The 24671-nt window shown below is 44.0% G+C and overlaps 1 protein-coding gene across 3 annotated transcripts in view; it reads left to right on the top strand.

The window, feature by feature from the left end:
• dlg3 (discs, large homolog 3 (Drosophila)) overlaps positions 1-24671 on the top strand; it is a 77710-nt gene that overhangs the window by 3496 nt on the left and 49543 nt on the right. For 2 of the 3 annotated variants that reach the window (XM_078289293.1, XM_078289292.1), the window contains exon 1: positions 17369-17734. In XM_078289293.1, the coding sequence (XP_078145419.1) occupies positions 17369-17734 (366 nt within the window). Of the gene's footprint in view, positions 1-3885; positions 3969-9802; positions 9911-17368; positions 17735-24671 lie in introns of those variants that run through there. The other variant, XM_078289294.1, reaches the window with a different exon arrangement.

The following is a 24671-nucleotide window of genomic DNA, read 5'->3' as shown; positions in this document are numbered from 1 at the left end:
CTGGGCGTCTCAGGTGAAGCTGGGCCCTTTACTCCACATGTGGTTCTCATCAGGCAGAGAGGAGGAGCAGCTGGCTGATAGAGTTAACAGGAATACAGTGCAATACAAACATTACTCATCCTGTTATCCTATCCTGTGTTGTTTGCCTTCACAAGCTTGGGGCCATGTGAACCGGTCCTGTTTGGACCGACTGTCACTGTTATGGTGGACCGTTATTGGAAAGCGGAGGGCTATTTGGGGCAGAAGCTATGTTGTTTACTCTCTTTAAGAATTCCTATTGTGACCAGATGAGAATTTACAAAATGAGAGACTATAGCGATTGAGAGCTGGATCAAAGAATTTTTTTTCAGGCATGTTTATAACCTCAAGACAGTCATATGCCAACGTTACACACATTACACATTACCGTACAGTGTTTGTGTTAAAGAGATCCCGTTGACTTTGATGCGCTGTGGGAAGTATGGGAGGTGTTTGATGCAGTGTGGGAAGTTTGAGCACTGGCCACTTGATTGGATGCCTGCATGGTTGCACAGTCACGAACAAAGGTTGCCTTAACTGTGCACTCACCCCTTTGTTCCAACATACAAACATGCAGTGAAAGGCGTGGGGGGTGGCGGCAGGGAGTTGGGGCACACACACGTACACACACACACATACACACACACATGTACGTTAAGTTACAGACGACCCCAAATGCCAGGAGATTATTTTATTGAGGCAATGACAAGGGGGTGAATTGTTTGCCCTGCCTAGAACCCTTAAATTGTGACCTAGTTTTTCCTGAATGTGTTATTCTAGTGAGCCGTGGGTTGCTCATCATCATGTAAAGAACCAGGGGCGCATTCTTTTTTTGTATGATTCACCCAGGCAGGCAATAGAGAGATGACTCCAATCCACTTGAATAGGTACATGGCAAATAGAGCAGGGATACAGCACATACACACACATGCACAGACACACAGACACACACTGATCCTGTATGCAAAGTCATTTGTAGAACAGGGAGAAGGTGCAGGAAACCCCCTATGACTGTGACAAAAAGGCTCAGAGCTCCAACCAGACTGTCCCAAAATAGACCTAACATCAAAAAGAGATCTGGGAATAAGTCCTGTGAAAGAGACTTCTGGCTTGGATAAAATAGGGTTTATGTTTTTTGTTCCATGGCCAGGAATTTATGTGGTCTTTGAGGGTTGGAACGGCGTAGAGAGTTTTTTTGGAAAGTCACGGATGGAAAAATTGCTATACTTGGAGGTTTTGTGTGACTGTGATTTCTGATTTCAAAACACAGCACCTTAAGACCTGATCGAGCACATTTTTCTATTTTGCTACCTCTTCCAGGAATAGATGAACCACGTAAATGAAGTGTTGGTTGTGTGATGGCATGCAAGGTGTCCGAGGTGCAGCTGAAGAACAAATCCTGCAAGACTTAACAGATTCAATACTTTCAAGACTTATTACAGGCAAAAGGCAGCTGCCACTCATCCAAAGCTTTACAGATTTTCTTTATTAGAAAATAATTGGTTTAGTTTGCCTGTCTATTCATATTTAGTGAATCTGTGAAAAGCCAGCACACCTTTGTTATTCCCACTATAATTATTTAAGTTGTATTGACATTTCAAATTTCATACATTGAAACCATCCAATTTCATGTGTATTTGAAATGTCAATGAGAATTTTATTTTTAACTAAGTGAATGCTGGCATAAGACCCTCCATTCAAATTGCAAACTGCTAGCATGATAATCATGATAATCTCATGAAGATACTAGTTTTTCTCTTTGAGCTGTAACATGCACAATGGCCAATGGAGTTCATGTTTTCCATTGTATTGATAATGCTCACTCAAACCACCTGGTAAATTAAGGCAAGGAAAATGTAATTAGTAGACATTGGTGGCTTTTTATTGTGGGAGTTCACTACCCAAAGCTGATAGGTAATTTTATGATCAGATTAGTTCATTACTAGGTTTAACAGCAATGAGGAGGCCTACTGGTGTGTGTGCAGGCGCGCGTGTGTGTATGTGTGTCTTCTGTCTCTGTCTGTATCCGTGTATCTGTGTATGGGAGTGCGTGTGCATGTGGGCATATGTGTGTGTCTGTGTGTGTGTGTGTGTGTATATAAGAGTTTGTGTAAGTGAGATTGCTCTTTAGTCAGCTGGGCAGCAAACTCCTCTGCCCACACATGGCTTCACTCCTCCACATTCAGACACAGTGATGAGTCACATGCTCCATTCTTACACTTTTGTTCTCACAATGCCTTGTTGGGACATACTGACTCCCATCTTTCACACAGGCACGCATGCGCACGCGCACACACCCCCTCACACACACACACACACACACACACACACACACACGCACACACTGGGTACAGAATTTTCTGTCCTTGAGTTTTGCTCAACAAAAGACACATATTGCTAATAAAAATAGATGTTTCAGGTTTATCAGCTTCACCTAGATGTCTTTCTCAAATGTTTCTTTTAGCCTTTCTTGTCCTGACATTGAACTTTGGGAAGTTGTTGCACTCTACAGCGACCTCTTTATGTCACCAGTGCAGTAATGGGGGCCTGTGTGTGACATCAGCAAAATTGTCCCACTGCATTCTCATCAAATGGCTGCCACTCAATAGGTGACCACAGGACATGGGCGCATAATGACCCGAGAGGTGATGAGTGGAGACGAGAAGGGAAGGGAGGGGAGCAGTGAAGCTCAGTCAAAAAAAAACTCAATTAAAGAAGGGAGGAAGAGTTGAGGAACCCACTAGGGACAACCATGCTAAAGATTTTACTTTCATAGTGTTTTATGGCACTTTGGATAAAATTGTCCACCCTTAATGGCGCATATGCTTGGCTCACCATACACTCACTTTACAACATATGCAAAATGTGTGAACAGCGTATTATCTCTGCCATTGCCCACTAACCATCTTCCCTTGTTGAAGAACTTGGTTATGTAAGAAAAATATCTACTATTGAGTTTTTTTGTGCTCTTGCCCACCTGGATTTTTGTTCACCGTGTAGCATGTTATTAGATATGTATTTCAAAGTCACATTTCTTTCTGCTGCTCATAGAACCGCATTCAGCTTGAAATGTCATCACACATCCAGCTGATAGATCTTCACCAATATGATCATTCTGTCATTGGGAATTTAGTTGGGTTCCTTTTCTGCAAGAAGAGAGCTCAGGAAATAACTTGGATAACTGCCAGTCGGATAGCATTCGAATCAAAGCATGCAGCAAGGATGATACAGTTTGCACTGACAATGATTGCTGTAAACTGTGGTTTTGTGTGTCTTTTATATGAATTGACCACTATTCAACTAAGTGGTACTTTCCGAGTTTATTCAAGATGTACAGGAGTTTGCGTAACCTTGCCCCAAAACGGAACATCAAAGCCATGTGACTGGAAATGGCCTATAGATAAAGTAAAATGGAGGTTTGATAAAAGAAAACAACCAAAAAGTAGAAAAAATGGTATTATCTTTGTGAGAGATTTTCTCTTCACACTCAGTATGAATTATTGTAGTCTGGGTGGGCTGTGTAGACTTGATGGCGAAGTCCTCAGTCAGTACCTGAGTCATATTGTTCAGGAGCAAGATAAGAGCATTTGCAAAAGTGAAGACGGAACTGCTATGCGAACAGACGTCCCACCCCCGCATTTGCACCCGGAGCACCACTGAGGAAAACAGACATCTCCCTATATGTTGATGATGGAGTGGAGGAGTCTTTTACACAACCAAAGCACTGCACTTTTTTCAACAAGGAAGTAAAGAGTTAAGAATAAAGATTGCAGAATTAAGAATAGTTTGAAACAATCCCAGGAAGGAAATAACAGCTACTGAGACAATTAGAAGAAATTCATTTAATTGTCTTTTCTTTTCTTGCAGATATTCAGGAGTGTTACGAGGTGACCTTGCAGCTGAACACGGAGCAGAATGTTGTGAAAGAAGATAGGCAGGATGCGTGGGAGGTAATTTGCCTGCTTCGCATTATAGAGTGGAGAAAATATGTTATATGTTTACATCTGTATCTGGTGTCATGCTGCTGTGTGTTATGCTTTGCTTCCTCTCTGTGCAAGAGGTTACTCAGCAGCAAACACAGGGTGTCACTACCTCTGTCCTTCGCACTCCCACATGGGCTTAGAAATGTTGCTATGGGTGATGGCTATGACTTAAACTTGGAGAGTGAGAGTCAGGCAGAGAAAAAGTTGGAGAGGGTGCAGGAAGAAGAGGAAGACAGACTGAGTCAAAAAAGCACTGATAGACCATGTGCTCATCAGTGGGCTGCTCTCATGAAGTCACCCAGACCTTTCATTATAACAAGTGTTTGCAGTCACATGGTCACTTAGAATATTTATAGCGAAGCGCAGAGAAAACAACCACTCCGGAGTTAAAGGGGAAAAAGCCGGTTGTGTGTGTGTGTGGTGTAGAAATCTGGATCTTATTAGAGGAGCATCATATAGCTCTGTCTTCATGCGATAGGTAGTGCAATATCAGTAAAGTCAGTGCAGTTAAATTTGGATCTTTTTTTGTAAAGTAGTTCCATGTCGCTGATGTCTTAATAGCCTTTGAATGGGAGGGGACCCCTGACTTCATATCACTTGCATGATTTAATATTGCCTCATAACTTTCCTCCAGCAATGCCAAAATGTTAATGAAATTGATCCTTGGCTGACTTCTATAGCCCATTAAGTGAATGCTCTTTGGCCTGGTTTTAGCACTGGGATTAGAAAAATGCTACCTTCAGTACCTTCTGTTTTGTGTGTGTGTGTGTGTGTGTGTGTATGTGGTGGTGGTGGTGGGTGAGTGGAGGGGGGGGGGGGGTGGGGGGGGGTGTCTGTGTGAGTGTGTATTTGTATCTATGCACACAGTGACACAAACTTGGGGAATGCAGTATATGGGACACATAGGGCCGCAAATTCATAGGGGCTCCAAAAGCACAGACCAAAAAAATCATATTTTCAATTTTACCACAAAATGTAAACCATTCTATTATAACACAAGTTGTAGCTGCAGGAAAGCCTATCTGAAAATATCTTAGGTACATCCTTTTTTTAGTTTGAGGGGGAGCAGAGAATGCAGGTTGATGTTTTGCCACAGGGGCAGATCACAGATGCTAGCGAGGAGCAGGTTCAAGCTGAGGATGCTTCAGCCAGTATGGACAGGGCAGCCACAGTCCTGATCCCTCTGAGCCATCAGACTGGACGTCCCCCACTGAAGTAACTGACTCATTTCATCAAATGATGTTTGAGAATGGGCTTGTGAAATGCCCCAAAGGCCCATATTCCATAACAGAAAAAAAGCAACAGGCTATTTTCTAAAGCTTATACTGTTCTCTTTTATTATCCAGCAGGGAACAAGTTTAATGTGACTGGTTAATGCACTCAATAAAACAAAGTGTATTGCTTTGCATGCAAATTATTTGGAAGTGCGCAAGCCTGTAACAATTGCTTAGTTAGAGGATACAATATTAGCAGTCGCTTTCAAATATACTGCAACACTACAGAATTGGGAATGGTCAGAGAGACACTTACCTTGCCTGTAGAAAGTCTAGATAGTGTTATTTACATTTACAGTTAACTGTAAAGGGCATGCTGGAAATCAGTTGTAACATGTGTTAACAAAGCAATCCAGTCAGAAATATATCTAGAGACATCCATTATGCTGATCGAGTCTCTGAAAAAGTTGGATTCAGAGACAGATAACAGATATACAGTATTGTGCTGTTATTGAAATAATTAGTATGACAAGACATGAGTTCACCCCTACTTTATGATTTAAGATGATAAGACAGGTATATTTTGCACATCTTTCTTTCCTCATACTAATTACACAGACACACACACACACACACATACAAATAATGTAGAATACGCTCTGTGGCATGGGGTAGTGCTGGTGGGGCAAAACCGGGTTCCAAGGTGAGTGCGGTCTTCAGCTATTGGAACACCGTCTCCGCTTCCTGGGCCCTTCTTGGTCAGGTCAGAGAGGGGGCAGCTAGAGAGGAGAACAGGGAGATTAAGTCCAGCCAACCCCAAAAAGGCACGTACCTTGCTCTGGGGAAATAGTCACACCGTCTTCACCTTGTCTTCCCGTGGGCGCAGTAGGCACCGGCCGACTTGGTACCCCAGGTACTGCGCTTCAGACTGGCCAATGCTGCACTTCTTGGGGTTTGGGCTATGAGTCCCACCCAGTGCAGCTCCTCCAGTGCCCCCTGGAGCCTCTCCTGGCTTTCCTCCCAGCCAACCGCGGTGTGTTGGCAGTGGGGCGGGATGATCGAGTCCATCAGGCATTGGAAGGCAGGTGCTGCATGTCGGAGGACCAGGAGGACCTGGTACTGCCACAGATCACTGGGTGTTGCAAAGGTTGCCGTCTAGCTGCGGGTGAGAGGGGCACCTGCCAATAGCCTTTGGTTACGTGGAGAGTAGAGATAAACTGCGACTTATCCAGACACTCAATCAGTGTATCCACTCCTCTTCAGGGTCTGGTCTTTCAGCAAGACCATCTGTTTGCGGGTGGTACACCAAAATATGGAGGCGGTGGACTTTGAGGAGCCGGCACAGGTCAGACATCAACTGGGAGAAGAAGGGGGTTCCCTGGTCGGTAAGGACGTCCTTCAGGATCCCCACACAGGAGAACAGCAGCACAGCTTGAAGGGTGCCAGCCTCAGGGATTCTACCTCGGGATACCGGATGACGTAGTCTACCAGCACAAGGATATACTCATGGCTCCGGGAAGACTTCGGGAGCAGGCCCACCAGGTCATCCCAGTGCAGTCGAAGGGAATGTTACTGACGGGCAGGGGAACCAGGGGGGCTGTGGGGGCTGGTTCGGTGCAGTCTTCTGACACACCGGACACCTACGGCAGAAATTACGCACCTCAGCCTCTATTAACGGCCAATGTGACTGATCCCGTAGCCTAGGTCTTCTCTGGACCCAGGTGGGAGTGGGCCAGCTACATGGCGATGTTGATTTTGGATTGTGGTAGCACCAGGAGCTCCTGCTCTTCCCCCAGCCGTTGCGCCACATAATAAAGTAACCCATTCTTGACCATGAAGTACTAGATGGGGAGCTGGCCTCCGCCCCTCTGCTCCTCCTCGATGTCCAGGTTCTGGGTCCAACAGTACTTCAGGTGGTCGTCCCTTTTCTGCTTGGGCACAAGAGACCTGTCCTGCTGGGTCTGTTGGAAGAAATCAAACAGGGGGTTAATGAGAGGGGGGGCCTCAACGTCCTGATCTGACATCTTGCATACACCCCAATAAATAGGTTGTTGCACCGCTGTGTGCACATGTGTATGTACATGTATGTGTGTGGGTGCATGTGTGTTTGAGTCATGTTCAATGCAAGACCCTTTTCAGTGGCTTTCCGTTTTTTTGTGTAAAAATGTTAGTACATGATAATTCAACCCTGACATCAGATAAAAACACTTTAACCTAACATCCTCATTTTGACAAAATTGTGTCTTTTATCCTTTCATGCTTTAACAACCCCTCCCTCCAGTCAATCACTTAATGGCAATGTGTTTTTGAAACTCTTGTGCTAAGTCTGAACTGCATTATGCATGGTCAGTTGAATAGGGAAAATGCAATAAACTTGTCATTTACTAGAGTGAATTAAATGGATGCCTTAATGCAGAAGACTGTGTTGTCAGAAAGAGGATTCTCGTGCATTTGTAAGATTGTGTAAAGAACCAATGCCATAATATTAACAATCTATTTTCTGATTATACAAGCGTTACAGGAATTAATGGGAAGTATTTGCAAGCATTAGGCCAATTTGTCACCTCTGAAGTGCTGGCTTAGTCAATCAATGATTTCCCTGACCTGCATCAAATGCAGAATAAAAGGAATGCTCAATATAGCATAATCTGTTCATAATCTGTCACACTCTCAGAAGAGGACCCAAACCACACACTAAGATTGTGGCTTGAACTTTTTTTTTTTTTCTGTCATCCTAAGCTCTTCTCCCAGCATTTCTGTGATCCACCCTGGTTAGCTACTAATTCAGTGCAGCATGGCTCCTGATCCTTCCCCCTTCCATCCCTGCATCCCAGCTGCTTGTGGGGCCCAAGCACAGGCCTGGCTTGAGAGGCTGGTAGAAGGACGCAGTAGTCACAGTGGGAAGTTTGAGAGAGAGAGAGAGAGAGAGAGAAAGAGAGAGAGAGAGACTTAATGGACGCCCAGCGAGGTGCTCATCAGTATTCCAGCCATGCTGTCACCTGAGTGGAGGATGGGAGGGAAATTAAATGAGTCTGCAAATTCCCTGATTTGGTGCAGAGTAGCAGGTGAGAGTAGAGAATAGCTCCTTTGGAAAAGGAATGAAAGGGACTTAGTAGAGACTTGTTCTTAGTAAATTACTTTAATATATAATTAGAAATTCATTAGAGTTTTGATTGCACTAACCTTTGGTTGTCATATATTTGGCTTTATTATGTAATAATCATGATATGGAATAACTAAGGATCTGATGGCCAAAAATAAATGGAAATATTTCTTTTAAATGTTGTATGACTTGTGATGATTAATTGATGAGCTCATCTCAAGTCTGTCTGCATGATTGTATGTGTGTGTGTGTGTGTGTGTGTGTGAGTGTGTTTGCATGCTGAGTGGTGCAAAGGGCATACTCTTAGCTGCCACTATTAGACAGAGCGGGCAGCTGAGGGGGCAGGGGGGGCGGCCCTGGCCCTGGCAGTGTCAGCTGACCTGCCTGTCAGCACTGCCATGTGGGAATGGAGCCGTCACAGCAAAACTCACTTAGCATCTCTGGAATAACACACAGCATATCAGATCCATACCACCAGTCCAAACCTCTGTAAACAACAATCATGGCGAGAACACTGTACACTTGACATTGATGACATTTAGATTGTTTGTGTGAGAATCTAAAATGACTGAAGCTCTCTTGCTAGTGGGTGCGGCGAAACCAGGTAGCCTGCATGGTTAGGGGTGTGTGCGTATTTATATAAACACTTTACACATTTGTCTCAACTCAGCTGGGGATCAAGACCAGCTTTCAATTTAACTTGGAGGCATCAGCTGAGGGAGAACGCACCTCTTGTTAGGAAAATCATCAAGGCGGTTTTGCCTGAACATTTTTTTTTGCAACCTTGCATCAGTGATGGCCTGCTCTAAAGGCTGCCCTCTGCTGTCAATTAAGGGTCTGTGTGCTCTAAACTGTGGAAATAATCTCAGCGACTCTCAGGTAGGCATATCCTCTGTGTCCATGTCCACATTCAGCAGAAGCTTTCTGTTGTTGTGGTATGAAAATCAATATCTGTCAAAGTTATTTGGATGATCTGTTGAGTTACATCCTTGCTGTCACTTTGTATCGGCTGAGTTTCACTGTTTGTCATGTTAGACTGTAATATCAGACCTCTGACGGAGTGAGCTATCCAGTTCAGTTCTCTGCTGGCCTTCCTCCATTTCTTCTCCCATCCACTGGTGTTTCCACAACAAATAGCACTCTGTGTTCAGTAGTGGAGACTAAGGCAGGGACCTGTGAGCTGGGCAGTGGTATTACTCAAACTGATATTCCCATATTTATGTTTTTCATTCTACAAAGGTCTCCTGCTTTTACCGCTGCACAAACACATTAGCCCTGCTGTGATATATTAGCTAGCTCCTATCTTTGCTCCAATGTAGAGAGTGCTGAATACTAACCAACATTTAAATGATGGCTTGTTGATACATGGCATCTTTACTATCCATGAGTATGCACTGATCACTGCTGGAGGGTCTTTTCTCTCTGATTTTGCTCCCTCCTGTCTGGATGTTAACCTGCTCTGTCTGACCTGCTCTGTCCCATAGGACCAGGAGGAGGGTGTTTCTCGGGTTCGAGTGACCAGCAGGAGGAGTCCTCACAAAGTGGAGCGGGTTTCTGGCTTGGTGACTCGCTCCCATGTTGACGTGCCTAAGGTCAGTGCAAAAGCAGAGATTCCCAGGGGTTTCCTGAACCCCTGGGAAGTTCTCCTGAACAAAATCAAATGGTTTCCACTGATGATAGAATGTTGTATGTTCTATGTGGATCCCAAGAAGAGTAGCTGCTGCATGTAGAAGCAAATAATAGAGATCCTAACAAGCAAATGAATAAACATTTCTCCCAGCCTGCTTAGTGAGGCATCACTGGGGCGCCCCTAGCTTCATGAGACGTTTGTTACTTTTCATTAAGCTCAATGACCTTTGGAACATTTTGATAATGTAGAAACATCACTGTGCAACACATTAAATCACAGAGCAGTCCAAGGAACCCAGTCAGGGATTTGTCCAGTCCATTTGACTTAATGACATAACCTTGATCTAACTACTAATTACATGTCTGTAGAAATGGTAATATTTCATATAACAAATACACAGAATTATTTTACTTTTTGGAGTCGCAATTATACATTGAATCTATTATGCCAGGCTTAGACAAGGTTTCCTGGTAATTAATAGTGTTTATTCTTTTAATTCAACTGGGTCAGGAATGGTGTGACAGCATCATTTTGTAAATATTTTGTCATTTGTCTTTTCTGCTCCAGCTGATAGAAGGATAGATCATAAAATGCCAGTTTATGGGTTTTTTTTACCATGTGGAAGCTTTCAGCGTTGTTGTGTGTTAATATTAAAGATTCGGGGGTTGTGGCCAACCTGCTGCTGTATGGCGTTTCATGATAAAGACATGTCTCATAGGCTTGCCCTGTTCCTCAGTATTGTTGAAGGCCTTGTGTTCACATGCCTTCCCTATTACAACACGGCCAGCGGCACATGGCAGCACAATGCCCGCAGGCGTTGGCTTTTCAGCTGAGCCCAGAACTAGTGCAAGGGGCGGAGGCGTGAGGATCGGGGGCTTGGAAGGGGTAAAGGGGAGGGGGATGCTGCCTGGAAGCGCAGCGGCATGGAATCGCTGCGCTCGTATGATAATGTAATATCTGCATAAGAATACGGTGACAGTACAGTTTGACTCCACGGCTCTCAGAGAGGAGCTGGTGTGGATAATATGGAGCTGGATGTGTGTGTGTGTGTGTGTGTGTGTGTGTGTGTGTGTGTGTGTGTGTGTGAGAGAGCGCTGACTCCCTCTCTCACATGAAGGAGGGAGGTGGGGGGGGGAAGCTGAGGAGGCGCAGGGAACAGGAGGGAGGGAGTGTGAGAGAGAGAGAGAGAGAGAGGGAGGAATAGAGAGAAAGAGATAGTGGGGGAGGCTGGAGAGAGCAAGGCGGCTGAGAGGCGAGGGCCGGTGCAGTGCAGAGCTGGAACGGACACCCAGAGCTCAGCCTTCCTCAGGTTGCCATGGAAACCACATTCCTCCCCCGCCTGCATCCCTACAGACTGCTCTGACTCTCTCTCTCTCTCTCTCTCTCTCTCTCTATCTATCTATCTATCTATCTCTCCTCGCTTCTCTCTGTTTTTCTTCCTCTCTTTTTCATTTCTCTTTTAATTCCAGTCTTTTTGTGTGTGTGTGTGTGTGTGTGTGTGTGTGTGTGTGTGTGTGTGTGCGTGTCAGTCTTTACACCGCACACGCTCCTGCACTGAGCACATTCGTGAATCCACGGATGATGCACACTCAGCAAGGACTGTGATTTTTAGATGCATTGCTCTCTGTGGCGAGGTAAACGGGTAATTACACAGAGATTATTATGCATTCCCATGCACACATGGACACAAACACTTTGTTATTGTCTCCGCGTTTCTCTCTATTTTTTTCTCTCTATTTTTACTCCCCTTCTGTTCGGCACCATGCTTCAGTAATGCCCCCTCTAGTCATCGCATTTCTGCCCACACACAGGACACCTATCTCTCTTCTCAGTTATGGTATCTGTCCTGGACCTATAGCATCTTCCCCATATTATTTTAACCTGCCTCACCTTCCTGTTAGCATGTTTCCAGCTTGTCTCTTCACCTCCTACTTATCCCCCGTTATATAGCTCTCTCTCTGTCTCTTTCTGTCTCTCTGTCTAATTCTTTTTTGACACACTGCACTTACCTGTCTCTCTCTCTCTCTCTCTCTCTCTCTCTCTCTCTGCATTTACAGTATCTACGCCATACACTGTTCCTACGCCATACAGTCTCCCTCTCTCCTTGTTCTTCATGCCATCTTATATTCCTCTTTTCCTCTCTTCCTCCTTCCCTATTTCCTCCATTTCTCCTCTCTCATCCCCCATCCATGTGTATGCGTCTCTCTTTCTCTCTCTCTCTCTCTGTCTATCTCTCTCTCTCTCATTATTCTATCAGTTGGATGTGCTGTGTTTGGTGTGTGGTAGAGCAGCTGTTCTCTGCCACTGGGGCCTATTAATAGGAGTCTTAGCCGTGTAGCCTTTGTTTTCTGTCTCTGCATCTCTGGGAGTGCAAAGTGGTGGCTCCTTGGCAGGTTACTTCCTTTTTCAGTGCAAAGCTAATGTCTCTCTGTCTCTCTCTCTGTCTCTCTCTCTCTCTATCTATCATTTCTCTCGGTCTGCCTGCCTTTCTGTCTGGCGGTCTCTCTCTCTCTTTGCCACACACAGTCCCAAAGACACATATGCACACACACACAAACGCCTTTACAGTGCTATGACTTGTTGAGGGGTGCAATATGTCTCACAGGCACCATTGACTGTAAAGGTTCACCTAAATTCTCCATGACAGACGGGATTTGATCCTTTGTATATGTGCCATGTGGTGTTTTCTTTGTGGAAGAAACAAGTGGATGCTGCTAAGATGTAATGACGCCTGAGACGGACTTGTAAGTCTTGCTTCCTCAAACCCCCCTGCAGTTAATTAAGGCTACAATATAGCAACTTGGTATGCGTTGATATGGAACTGCCACTTTAAGACTGCCTCACTACCGACTGTCCTTATATGGTGCTGCATCCGGTCAGGTGACTAAGGAGTAGTCACATCGCTTCTCGGAGAAACGCATAGAAATGACTGAAAAGCTTGATACATGGTCTGTGTAGTGGTTGGGGGTTGTAATGTTTATAATGATAGCATGTGTGAGTGTGTGTGTGTGTGTGTGCGTGTGTGTGTGTGTGTGTGTGTGTGTTAGAGGGTGGTGGTCCAGGTGGGTTTATGTAATAGGGGCTGTGCAAGCTGACACTGGGCTGATAGTGGTGGGGGTGCAGGAGGTGGGATGTGGTGAAGCAGCTCTGCTCAAAACCACAGGATAATTCCCTCGTTTATGCCATAAATCACAGGTCCTTCTTTTTCATTTGTCAACTGAGGGTCAGAGGTCACCTGTTTCATTTCACAAGATAAATTACCTTATGCTGTTGATCCGGATCTTTCCAGTCCAAGCCGTTTAATTGGGCACAATATTTACCAAGAAGCACACACATGCATTCACACACACACACATTCATACGTATATCTACACATACACACATAAAAATGTGCATGGATGGGTGTGAGGTGAATGTCTCTTTTTATTTTTTTTATTTATTCCATGTATTCATATTGTTATTAGTACTATACTATTTGTTGATATTGTTCCTGGTCCAATTATGAAGAATAGTCTTATTGTGTATGTTCCATGATATGAGTAGTTATTATATTAATCAATGTTAATCATACCCCGCAGTGCATGAACACTGCTTTTCATAGTGTTTTTTTTTGTTTCTTTATTTCTTTTTTATAATAGTGACTATAAAGCAATGTGTTTCACTCCTCACTGAGAGCAGAACACCTTTGTCCAAATTTTTAAGTGCAATTGAGGACAAGCTAAAATTTGGCAGATTGCTTCATGGATTATTGTAGGCTTTTTGGTTATTTGATGGTAGTACACTGGTCACTTTCCAAAATTTATTTATAGCCACCTAAGAAATACTAGTGACAGACCCTGTTATTTTTGCTATTTGGCACTGTGTCACACAGGGAAAAATAATATTATCTGGGTTGCAGGTTTGTCACTTGACCTCCTGTAAATGAAATTTGAGACACTTGTCATTGCTGGATACGTCCTAAATATTGTGTTCGCAACTTTGTAGGCATGGAACTTTTACAGGCATTAGCCTGGTAAGGATATTAAACCGCAATCTCAATTTTATTTTCTAGCCCTCATTCAAATACTTGATACTGAGGACAATTTTGCAACTGCCTGGACTTAAAAGGCTCTTAACAGGCTAGCAAATTAGTGAAATTTCCATTCTAGCAACCTTATAGAAAAATAATCAATTTCATAAATTTTTAGTGCTCCAAAAATGATCCGAAAATGTGTTCTTTCTCTTATAATCTATGTCTTTACCAAGGAATTTGGAGGAATGCGGTTCTGATGGTTTGCATAATCACAGTGACATGCATGTCTTACATGATGAGTGAAGGTAGGCTTTTGCTGAACTATATAATGTGTTACAACACTACATTAACCTTCAAGACCATTTCTGTCCCCTAGAATAGTTCTGGTTTGATTAGCCCGTGCTAGCTTCCTGTATTTCTGTTCCTGCTCTCCCTCTCATACAGAGAGGACCAGCGATTGATTGGCTCAGAGGAGACCTACCAACATTTTTTACATTTCATATTATGTAATATTTAAAGGAAGAGGATTCTTTCCCCCAGAGGTACTAGAGACGCCTACATATACTTACATATTGCAGACACGTGTGTATATGTGCACGCCCACACATACAGATAACATATCTACGGTCATTCAGTGCAGGCAGTCTCTGTTTTTCTCAATCCGTCCCTCCTGCCTTTATTGTGCGTATTCTGTTTCCCTTTCCCTCATTTCGTCTGTCGAGCAGCACTGCATATTTTTCACTGCAAACCCCCCTGACTGCATAGCAGTGAATGGTAAATGTGATGTGGACAGTTTATAAGAGAGACAGAGCAAGGCTAGGGAGGATGGTTGCAACATGTGCTCGGTCATGTGTGTGTGATGGATATGCTTACATCGTCCTTTCAAGCCACTGCCTCGAAGCCCCGCCTTAAAACCCTGATTGGCTTCAGCAGGGTTTGTGACTGCATCCCACGGTGGAACTTGAAGCTCTCACTGGTCCCCAGTCTCTGTTTAAAATGCCAAAGTTTTCCCTCTTTTTGCTCTCTGCTTGCCAAATCTCTATAGGTTAGAGCAAAAGAATATCATGATAATGAAGTGAGTTACCGTTGCATGTAATTAAGTGTGGCTGAGCCTGCTGTGTGTGCCTCCTGGTAGGGCTGCAACATAGTGCAGTGTGCACTCGCCCTAAAATCCTGCTCAATTAAACAAGACGGTAACACACGCACACACACATTAATGTACACATAATATACAGGCACTATCTGTGATGTGTTCGTCAAAACACAAGAAGGCACTCGCGTTAATGTGCGTTCTTGAATACTGTCTCTGTAACACGCAGACTACGTACAAATATACTCTCTCCCCCACACAGACACACCCAGTTCCATTCCCCGTCACATTTCATTAATAATGCATATATGCAGGGCTTTAATGGCGACACTGTAACTCCCTCTCAGTTCTCTAGAAAACAAACCTTCACCCTCAGTGTCAGTGTATTTTACATCCAGCTCTGATCAACCCACAAATTCATAAGCATGCAAAATGGTTCACAGGCAGTCCTATCGCATTACTGAAAATATAACTGCCACAGATACATGAAAGCCAGATCTATAGTCTCTCCTTCTCTCTTTTTTCTCTCTCTCACACATTCTCACTCTCAATCTCTTCCTCCACCCACTCGAAAGCCCAAGCGTGTAATCTTGTTGGTTGCGTACACATGTGTTGATGTCATCATTGTGAACATAAAATATTTCCCCTATGGTTCCTGAATGAGGCATTAGGAGTGCAGTGTTCTCTTATAGTGCTTGCTTTGACACAATGCTGTACATGGGCAAGACTTTGCACTGAAATAATTCAGCAGCGTTCCTGCTTGCCAAAAGTAATACTAAAAAAGGAAGAGGGATAGAGAATGATGTAAAGCAATGCAGCGTGATTCAAAAGCATCCTCTGTTAAGAGGCAAGTCTAGTGATACCCAGGAGGAAAAGGATTTTCATCTGCTGCACCTGCTCCATTGTTAGATTATTTACAGATGTGTGCTGTGACACAGAGCCTGAGGTTGTCAATCAATAGCGCAAAGAAACCATCAGGCTACAGTTGAACTAAAGATGACCATGGAGGTGACCAGTGACCAGTCTGAGGGACAGGGGTGTGCACTTTAAGTTGGATTTTGGCTGCATTGGGCTGATGAAAAACATGGATTAGACCGACTGTTCCTGGATCTCAGTTAAAGATAGGAATTAACAGATAAAGAGCATGAGCATCCTCACCTTTCCCTTTTAACATACTGAGAAGATGGACAAATACAGCCTTTTTCTCATCCCTTGATCTGTGAAACAGCATCATTTCACCCAAGGCAGGGAGCAGTGAGGTTTAGGTGGTGTGGCCCCTTTAAGAGCAGCCAGTGAAGCGCTCAGTCCTGTTGGTGCTGCTGCTGCTGATGGCAGCGCTGCCAGTTGATTGGCTGTGGCTGTCATTGCTGAGGTGCTGGAGGGATGCTGCTACGTATCTCCCTCTCCCCCTCCCTGCCTCTCTCTCTCTCTCTCTCTCTCTCTCTCTCTCTCTGCCTCTCTCTCTCTCTGCCTCTCTCTCTCTCTCTCTCTCTCTCTCTCTCTCTCTCTCCATCTCCCTCTCGCTCGCTCGCATCCCTCTGAATAATCCACATCTAGGGCAAGCAGGCTGAGAGGCAATCCAGTGCTCAGCTCCTCTCTGCAGGCTGAGAAAAGAGAGAGAAAGAAAGAAAACGCTTCTCAACGCAGGAGGAAAAACGTGAGGAAGAGCTTTTGGCAGAAAGGGAAGATACCAAGAAAACAGAGGAAGATTTTCATCTGAGGATATCATTTATTTATACATATTGTTTATATATCTATATATATATTTGTACACACGCATATAGATATTTATATATATATACATACATTTATCCCTGTACATATCTGTATTTGTGCTTGTCTGTTTATATTAATATTTTTATATGTATTTGTGTGTGTAAATATATATGATATATAAACAAATGAATATATATATCTATGAATTTATATACATATCACTGTGAAACAAGAGAAGCAAGAGGAAATTTCTACCATCGGGGCTGGTCTCTGATTGTGTGGTCGTATACAATATTTTGAATATTTCCTTTGATCTTCTACGTCAAGAGGACGAAGACTACGTGCCCATTTTTGATTTTTGTTTTCCTGTTGCTACTTCCCGCCCCTCTCGTTTTTTTTTTTCCATCCGAGAGGAATAAAGAGGAGAGTAACAGGATTTGACGAAAAGGGAAAATCTGTAGAAATTCGTGTGATTAGTGTTATTTCCATCGGCATTAGCGCTCTGTGAGCCGATCGCAGCGTGCTGTGTGAGATCTGAGGAGGCAGCAGAGACAGAGTGCCACGCCGCTCCGCTCAGCGTCAGCCCAGCCAGCACAGCCAGCATGCACAAACACCACCACTGCTGCAAGTGCCCAGAATGTTATGAGGTGACCCGTATGGCTGCCCTGCGCAGGATGGACGCCCCGTCATATGGAGGAGACTGGCAGGCCGAACCCTATGGATACCCGCCTGGGTACGGGGGAGGCCAGACCTTACCCCCTCCGGCCTCAGGGGGAGGTGGAAGCATGGGAGGAGGAGGGGGCACTTTGGGGAGAAGTAAGGGCAAGATCATGTCTGGCGGGGGTCCTGGAGGCCCCAACCCCAAGAGCCAATCCAAGGGCGGCCCCAAAGTAAACGGCAACAACTCTGGGGGGCAAGGAGGATGGTGGCCAGAGTGCACCTGTACCAACCGGGAGTGGTACGACCAGGTAACTCTTCTTCTTCAGTTAGTTAGGTAGCTCAGGCCTCTGGGGCCTGGCGGAGGGGCAGGGGAGACTGGGATCTGATGAGCTGCTGCTGTAGTAGAACAGAGACAGTCATGTACAACTTGAGAATTTGCTGAGCCTGTTGGTTTATGGAAGAGGATTCATATTTAGTATTCATCCCAAGCCCTCTGTTTCAGAATCTCATTTGTTTACTGTGGTTCGTCCGTTGGAAGCAGTAGAGAACAGAGCAGGACTGATCTAGTTTAATTACATACACATGGTCATGTTTTCCATGTTTGGATTTGTTGCAGATGAATAATGCTTCTAGATTTAATACACCTAGTGTATTCCATCAAAGGCTTACGCTGATGCAGTTATCATAGGCCAAAAACAATAGTGCATTTTTATTCACTGAAGCTACGCTAAGACGCAATTTGCAATTATTTTAAGTTGTTTCTCAGGCCAGTGACTCACATTCCACTGCAGACAAGCCTATTTCTCCTTAACATTTGCAGAAGACATTTGGTCTAACGTCAGAATGCAATGTAGATTTCTCAAAAATCAACTAATAGAAGGATTGTCTCTCATCAGGTCAGAGAGTAGAGGAAGGGGATGATGAAACCGATCTCTTATATCGGTTCCATTCCTGCTTAGGGCCTCCATTTTTTTAGCAAGACGCTTTTGCTTAAAAGAATCAGAATGTAATGTGATGTCTGAAAAAAACAGAGAATCAGCATCACGCTGTATCCAAAAGATGCCTGCCATTCATGCTGTACACTGTGAATTAAACCGCCCTTTACATGCTCAGCATTTTACATCTATTATATCCATTTATTTGCCTCAAACATAAAAAAATCATTTGATTAAAGGTCAGAACAGCTTTAGAAGCACAATCTGTAATTAAGAAAGGTGCGTGTATGTGTGCATGAGTGTGAGCTCGGGTGGGGGAAGGGTAGCTTGGTGAGCATGAAATTCAAGAAATGGTTCTTGCTGTGCATGAGTATGTGTCTATGTAGTCTAGCATTTGCGGCAAGCGAAGCCACCGTATTGTGTACACTTCCTCCATATATGTCTGTTTGTGTTTTGATCAACAAGCATAGGGCAATAGCAGGAGAGAGGTGAGAAAAGGCACAGGGGTAAAATGGAGGCTGGGATTTCAGTGGCAATATGGGAGAGATCCCCCTGAGCTGAGCCCACATATGAGCCGCAACCTGACTGATATTACCAGATTACCTCTACTACAGCCAAGGAGAGGTTTTAGCTGTTAGAAGGCAAAAGAGATTGAGCAACACGCTACTTTCTTTGGACTCGTGTTGCATTGAAAATCTATTATAAAGCCCTCCCTTATCAGCTGCACCCAGACCAATCAGGCACATTTCATTTCTCACACGTTTAAAAGCTCACAGCAGTTTTGATTATGTAAGCATTTATTGTGTCTGATTTTTTTTTTCTTCCATCAGTACTACTACCTAAATATCCTGCTGCTCATTTCAAGCATACGACATCTATTCCATATTCAACGTTGCAAACTGTTTTTCGGCTGCATGGTGATTTATGTAGGGTCTTGTGTTGTTGCTACTGGAGTACAATATCAAAAACCTAACTGTTCATGGATAAATCGGTCAAGGTAGAAACCTTGCTCGTTCTGTCCTTTCAAAGGATCCATGCGAAGGATCCATCGTCTCCGTTTGCCCCCTTGCTGTATCATGCATGTTGTATGCAATACACAAAAAAACTCTGTAGAGAAAATATCCAACCTGGCGTTCATGGCCTGAATCCAAGAGTATCTACATCGACCAAAGGGCGAACAAACAGTAGAATAGAAAAAAGCGCAGGAATTACAGGGAAAGAATCAGCGATGATAGGGAAAAGCAGCAGTCAGTGGGGTGAAAATGCTAAGGTTGAAAAAGAGAGAAATAAGCCAATAAAGGCAGGCAGCAGGCCTGGAGAGGGGGAGGGGGTTACGTAAGAGGAGGCAGTTGGTGGTGCTGTCAGAGAGAGAGGAAGCGAGGCCCTGACACTGTGGACAAGCATCTGTCCCTCCATCTCCGAAAACGGCCTGTATGGGGCCAGTATGCACACTCCTGCCCCCCCCGCCCCCCTTCCTATGAATGGCTATGGATGAACATATCACCCCTACCCCCCACCCCTACCTCCCACACCCCCCACCCCTCCCAGCTCTCCTCAGTCACCATTGCTCATCCATGGGTGGGAATGTGAATAGTACCCCTCCCCCACTACCTACACACAGCTCACACAAGAAGCCGGAGAGCAGGGTAAGGCGTTCACATGAGCAGCAGTAATCAAACACGCCCAGCCACACTCGTCTACTGTGTCTTACAGACGCAGCGTTCACAGGAACTTGTATTTTTTTTATGCTAGCATGATGAAACCCCATAACCTAGTGTTGTCGTCATGCAAAATAATTTGAGATCGCTGTTTATACTTTGATCATTCATATTGCTAAATTGTTCCAGTAGCCATGAACGCTCACGTACGTCTGAGGAACTCATTAGACATCCTAGACATAATGATGCCATATTAATTGCGTCTGTTTTTCTTTTTTTCCGTGTCATCTATTTACAAAAAGATTGTATGGCTTTTGTCAAAGGCTTGCTAGGTTAATTATGGATGATTCCATGTGAAGTCGGTTGGGATTATAAGAACATTCTTTAAAACAAGAGCTTTTGAATTTCCATCTGAGAAAAGTAGAGACCTCAGTCTATTGGGAAGCTTCAGTCAGAAAGCTCCCTCTCCCCCCGCGGGCTCCAATCTGTCTTTGTGTGCTCTCCAGCTCTGTGGCTATGATTAGCTTTAAATATTAATTGGATTTTACTTTATTTATTACCAACAAGATATTAAACTTATCCAAAATGCTTCTCCAACCCCCCCCCCCCTCCATTGCCATTCTAGACTCTATTGTTTATTGGAGGATTTGGTCTTTGTAGTGGTAGTGGTGTTTTATATTAATGCACAGGCATGGTGGGCGATCCATGTTGAACACTCCCATAGGTGATTACTACTTGAAAGCCTTTCTTGCCTTTATCAGAAATGTTTGTGTGTGTGTGTGTATGTGTGTATTTGTGCGTGCACGTGCGTGTGTAAGTGATCTCTTTTCCAGTAACATTGATTTACTGGTGTCATTGGTCTGTACATCTATCTGATGAGATTTCATCCGGTCAGATTTGATTTGCCATCCCTTTAACAGCAACCCAGGGAGTATTAGCGGATGGGATTTACAAAAGGCTCTCTGTCCAAATGTCTTGAGCTGGATCCCCTACTGTGATTATGAAAGCCTCCGTCTGAAACCTGGAATATTCTCATCAGATCAAGAGAGATTCATCCATGAGCTCGTCTTGAAAGAAAGCAAGATGGATGAGATCTGCATGACACCCTAAACTGGGGACACTGCAATCAGCGTTTCCCTATATTTTCTTTAGAGATCTGGGGTGAGCAATAAGGCCAAGATGGATGACACTTTCATTGCAGGTGCAGAGTCTGTCTATATGTTCAGGCCATTGTTGCAGATAATTAATTCATGGCTGTTTTTTTAAGTGCTTTATCAAGAAGCAAGAGAAGTTCATTTGCATATATATTGTGTACAGCATTACATGTCAGCTCTCTCATTGGCTGATATTCCTTTCTTTCATGGGAACGATATGTCCTTTACAAATCTCCAGTTTGGGGCTCCCACTAAGACCAGGAGCAAAGGAGAGGGGGAGAGGGGAGGAGGTGGATGGAGATGGGAGGAGAAGGAGGTTTCCATTTCAATTCAATAACCTTTATTCAGTTTTATAACCTTCATTTAAACAGGGTGAACACTCAAGCAAGCTTGCTTTTGTGCCCCGTGTACAGAGGAATTAAGAATGGGGGAAAAACATGGAGGGATGATTAGCTGTGAGATGTAGCGTCAGATGTCATGAATGATGCTCAGCCAGGGGTGGGGTGGAGTGCCAGACCCAGACCGGGATGCATTAGGGTTTATCTCAAGAGGATCAAGCACACCTCCATCTTCCCTGGCTGTTAGTGCTCCTGCAATCACAAGGCCAGGCAACCTTGACCTCCAGAAATGATGTCATCCTGAAAGCAGTGCTTGTCTGAGGAGTTTTGGGGGATGAGCAGGGAAAGAAACACGGTGCCTACGCAAACACTGCCTTTATAGGGCCCAATATGCCTGTTTATGATTAATCGACGGCAGTGGCTACTTAAAAGCTTATGTAATAATTAAATATATCAGGTACATATCATGATGCAGTGCTGACTCACAAAAACCATTAGTTCTGTGGGATGTCCAGGAGTGCTGCATATCAGGATTGGTATGTTTTCTTTGTTAGTTTTTTTTAAATGTATTTATTTTTTCTCGTTACTTATGTGTTATATGCAGCACATGAAAAGCTATATCTATATTTATATAGTTTGATATATCAAACCATGTAAAGATAAAAAAGATATATTTATATCTGTAGTCTGCAGTATTTCCTTTGTTTTGTGCACATTTATGATTTTATATATAGTTCTCAATGCACTTTTGAAGCAATGACATCCATATAGCTGCACATAACACTACTCTCTACACACACTAAATGAAATAATAGACATCATATATATGCTTAAAATCTATCTATAGCTCTTAAACATGTTCATGTGTTCATCTAAACAATGTGAAATGTTTCAAAATTGTTACAGAAAAGTGTATTTTCAGTACATTATTATAGCTGCCCTAGGCATTTGGAGCTGCCAACTTCACACCTTGGCGGCTCCAAACGGCAGCGAGAGGTAACTGTTGAGCTTCGACACCCTAAATCCTGTAAGTTGACGTCAGTAAACTACACACAGCTCGCTCACGTTTACTCACCCGGCCGGTCTGTGATGCTTTATACCAGAGGAAACCAAAGGGACGAGAGAGGGAAAAGATCTAACGTTGGTGAGTCCAGCTTTCTCTGGACGGAGCGCTCGCTCGCTGCTGTTTAGGAGACACTCTGTATTTTGCTCTTCAGTTTTGATTCGTCATCTCCTGTGGGCGGAGAAATATACATACCTGACACCAGAATTTCATTTGGGCAAATAGGGTGAATCTACAGGGTCTCGATTAGAGAGGGATGGGACACTCTTCTGTGTTGCATCCCCACTTTGTGATTTAAGCTGATAAGACAGGTGTATTTTTACAAAAAATACACCTGTTAAAATCTTGCTTAGTGTAGCTTTAAACATTTCTCTCTGCTTAAACCCGCAGATAACGTTTTTGTCATTGCTTACTTTGCAAATCTGATGTGAAACTGCACAACAATTTTGAATCATTTTACCACATTGCAGTCCGATGGTCATGACATGTACCCGAGCTCTCACAGTAGTTCCATGTACTCCTGCAGTTCCAGTATGAATGTAAAACAGGTACAGTAGCCAGAGTAGTGGATTCTGTGACGTGAGGTCCGCGACCTTTGCTCCTGTGTGACCTTTATGTGCCAGCTGCTCCCTGCCCTGAAAGAAGAGATCCAGGCAATAAGGTCCAGTTCAGCGCAGTTACGCCATAATCTTATTAGCTCTGACAATCTGCTAGTATGGTGAAGAGCCACTAGACTTTCTCCTCTGGAAGTAATTGCTATGTTGCCTTATTGCCTGTCAGCAGCTGCACCCTTATGGTCACTTGGAATTTCAATTGTCATTGCACAAGGACTCGAGAATCCCAGCCAATACTATTTATCTAGCTGTCTACCTATGGGGTGAGATCTGTGCCACCAGACAACTGAATCTGAATTATGAGTTCTCAATTTATATTTATATGTTGGCATTTTAATTGAATATCTGATTTTTTTTTTTTAAATGAACTTGCATTTACTTGTTTGAAATTTTGTTTTCAATATCCAGTAAAGTTTCAATAATATTCTCAGCTGAATTGAAACAGCTTCAAAATTACTGTTATATAAGACAAATTTCAAACAAGCAAATACAGCAAGCAAAGTGTTTTTTTCTGATTTGAATGCCAACATTCAATTTCGCTGATCACATAAAAATTCAGAAAGCATCATTCAAATCCAGTTGTCTGGTGGCACAGATCTCACCCATATCTACCCCTCTCTGCCTCCTTCTATCAGCCTGTCTCTCTCTCCCACACACACACACACACACACACACACACACACACATGCCCATCCCTGACACAGACCTCTACCCAAAAACAAAGTGTACTGGGCCCATAAGATTTTTTAGGGAGAAGATGGTGAATCACTGCAAATGCACTATGAAACAAGGGAGACAAGGTCCACTGCAATATTTATGTGCGCTTTTACAAAAGTTAGCTTTTTATACACCATAAGAGGGGGCAAGGACTCGTGCTTGAGAAAAGGCCAGTCAGACTTTGACGTCAGTGTGCCGCGGAGACTTTGACAACTGAGCCACCATTAGGGGAGCTGTACAGCTTGATCTGTGGTGGGGAGCCGCTGTAGCTGTGACCCAGGACTTGAGCTGCGTTGAATCCCACCTCCTACACTTTCCTTAAAAGCCTCCACTCCGTTGGTCTGTTGTTGCTTTTACCTTTTCACTGCATTCGCAGATCGGTGGGTCTGCTCTTTGTGATTCAACATGGAGGTCCTCTGCGAAAGGCAGTATTCACTGGAACGTGTTGTGTCCCTTGCCAGTGCAGTTACACACATCGAGTGCACTGCTCGTTAGAACACAGTGTGGCCACAAGTAGTGACATCTTTTTTATTATATATATATAGAGAGAGACTGTGTGTATGTGCTTGGCTGTAGCCTTTGGTTTTCGTACGGTTTTACAGGTGCATTGGCCTGAAGCTGCAGACCCTGTGTGTAGAGGTGTGTGTCCTGCTGGAAGCCGTGGCTGCCGTGCCCCTGTGATCCATATGGTCATTGTCAGAGGCCCTGCCAGCGCTCAGCCCCATATCAGCTCGCCTGCTCCCCTCTTCTCTGGCTTTCACTGCCA

The sequence above is a fragment of the Centroberyx gerrardi genome, chromosome 16 (genome assembly GCF_048128805.1).
Source record: "Centroberyx gerrardi isolate f3 chromosome 16, fCenGer3.hap1.cur.20231027, whole genome shotgun sequence".
NCBI classification, from domain to species: domain Eukaryota; kingdom Metazoa; phylum Chordata; class Actinopteri; order Beryciformes; family Berycidae; genus Centroberyx; species Centroberyx gerrardi.
Note: the sequence above shows the minus strand (reverse complement) of the source record. Positions and strands in the feature narration are given on the sequence as shown.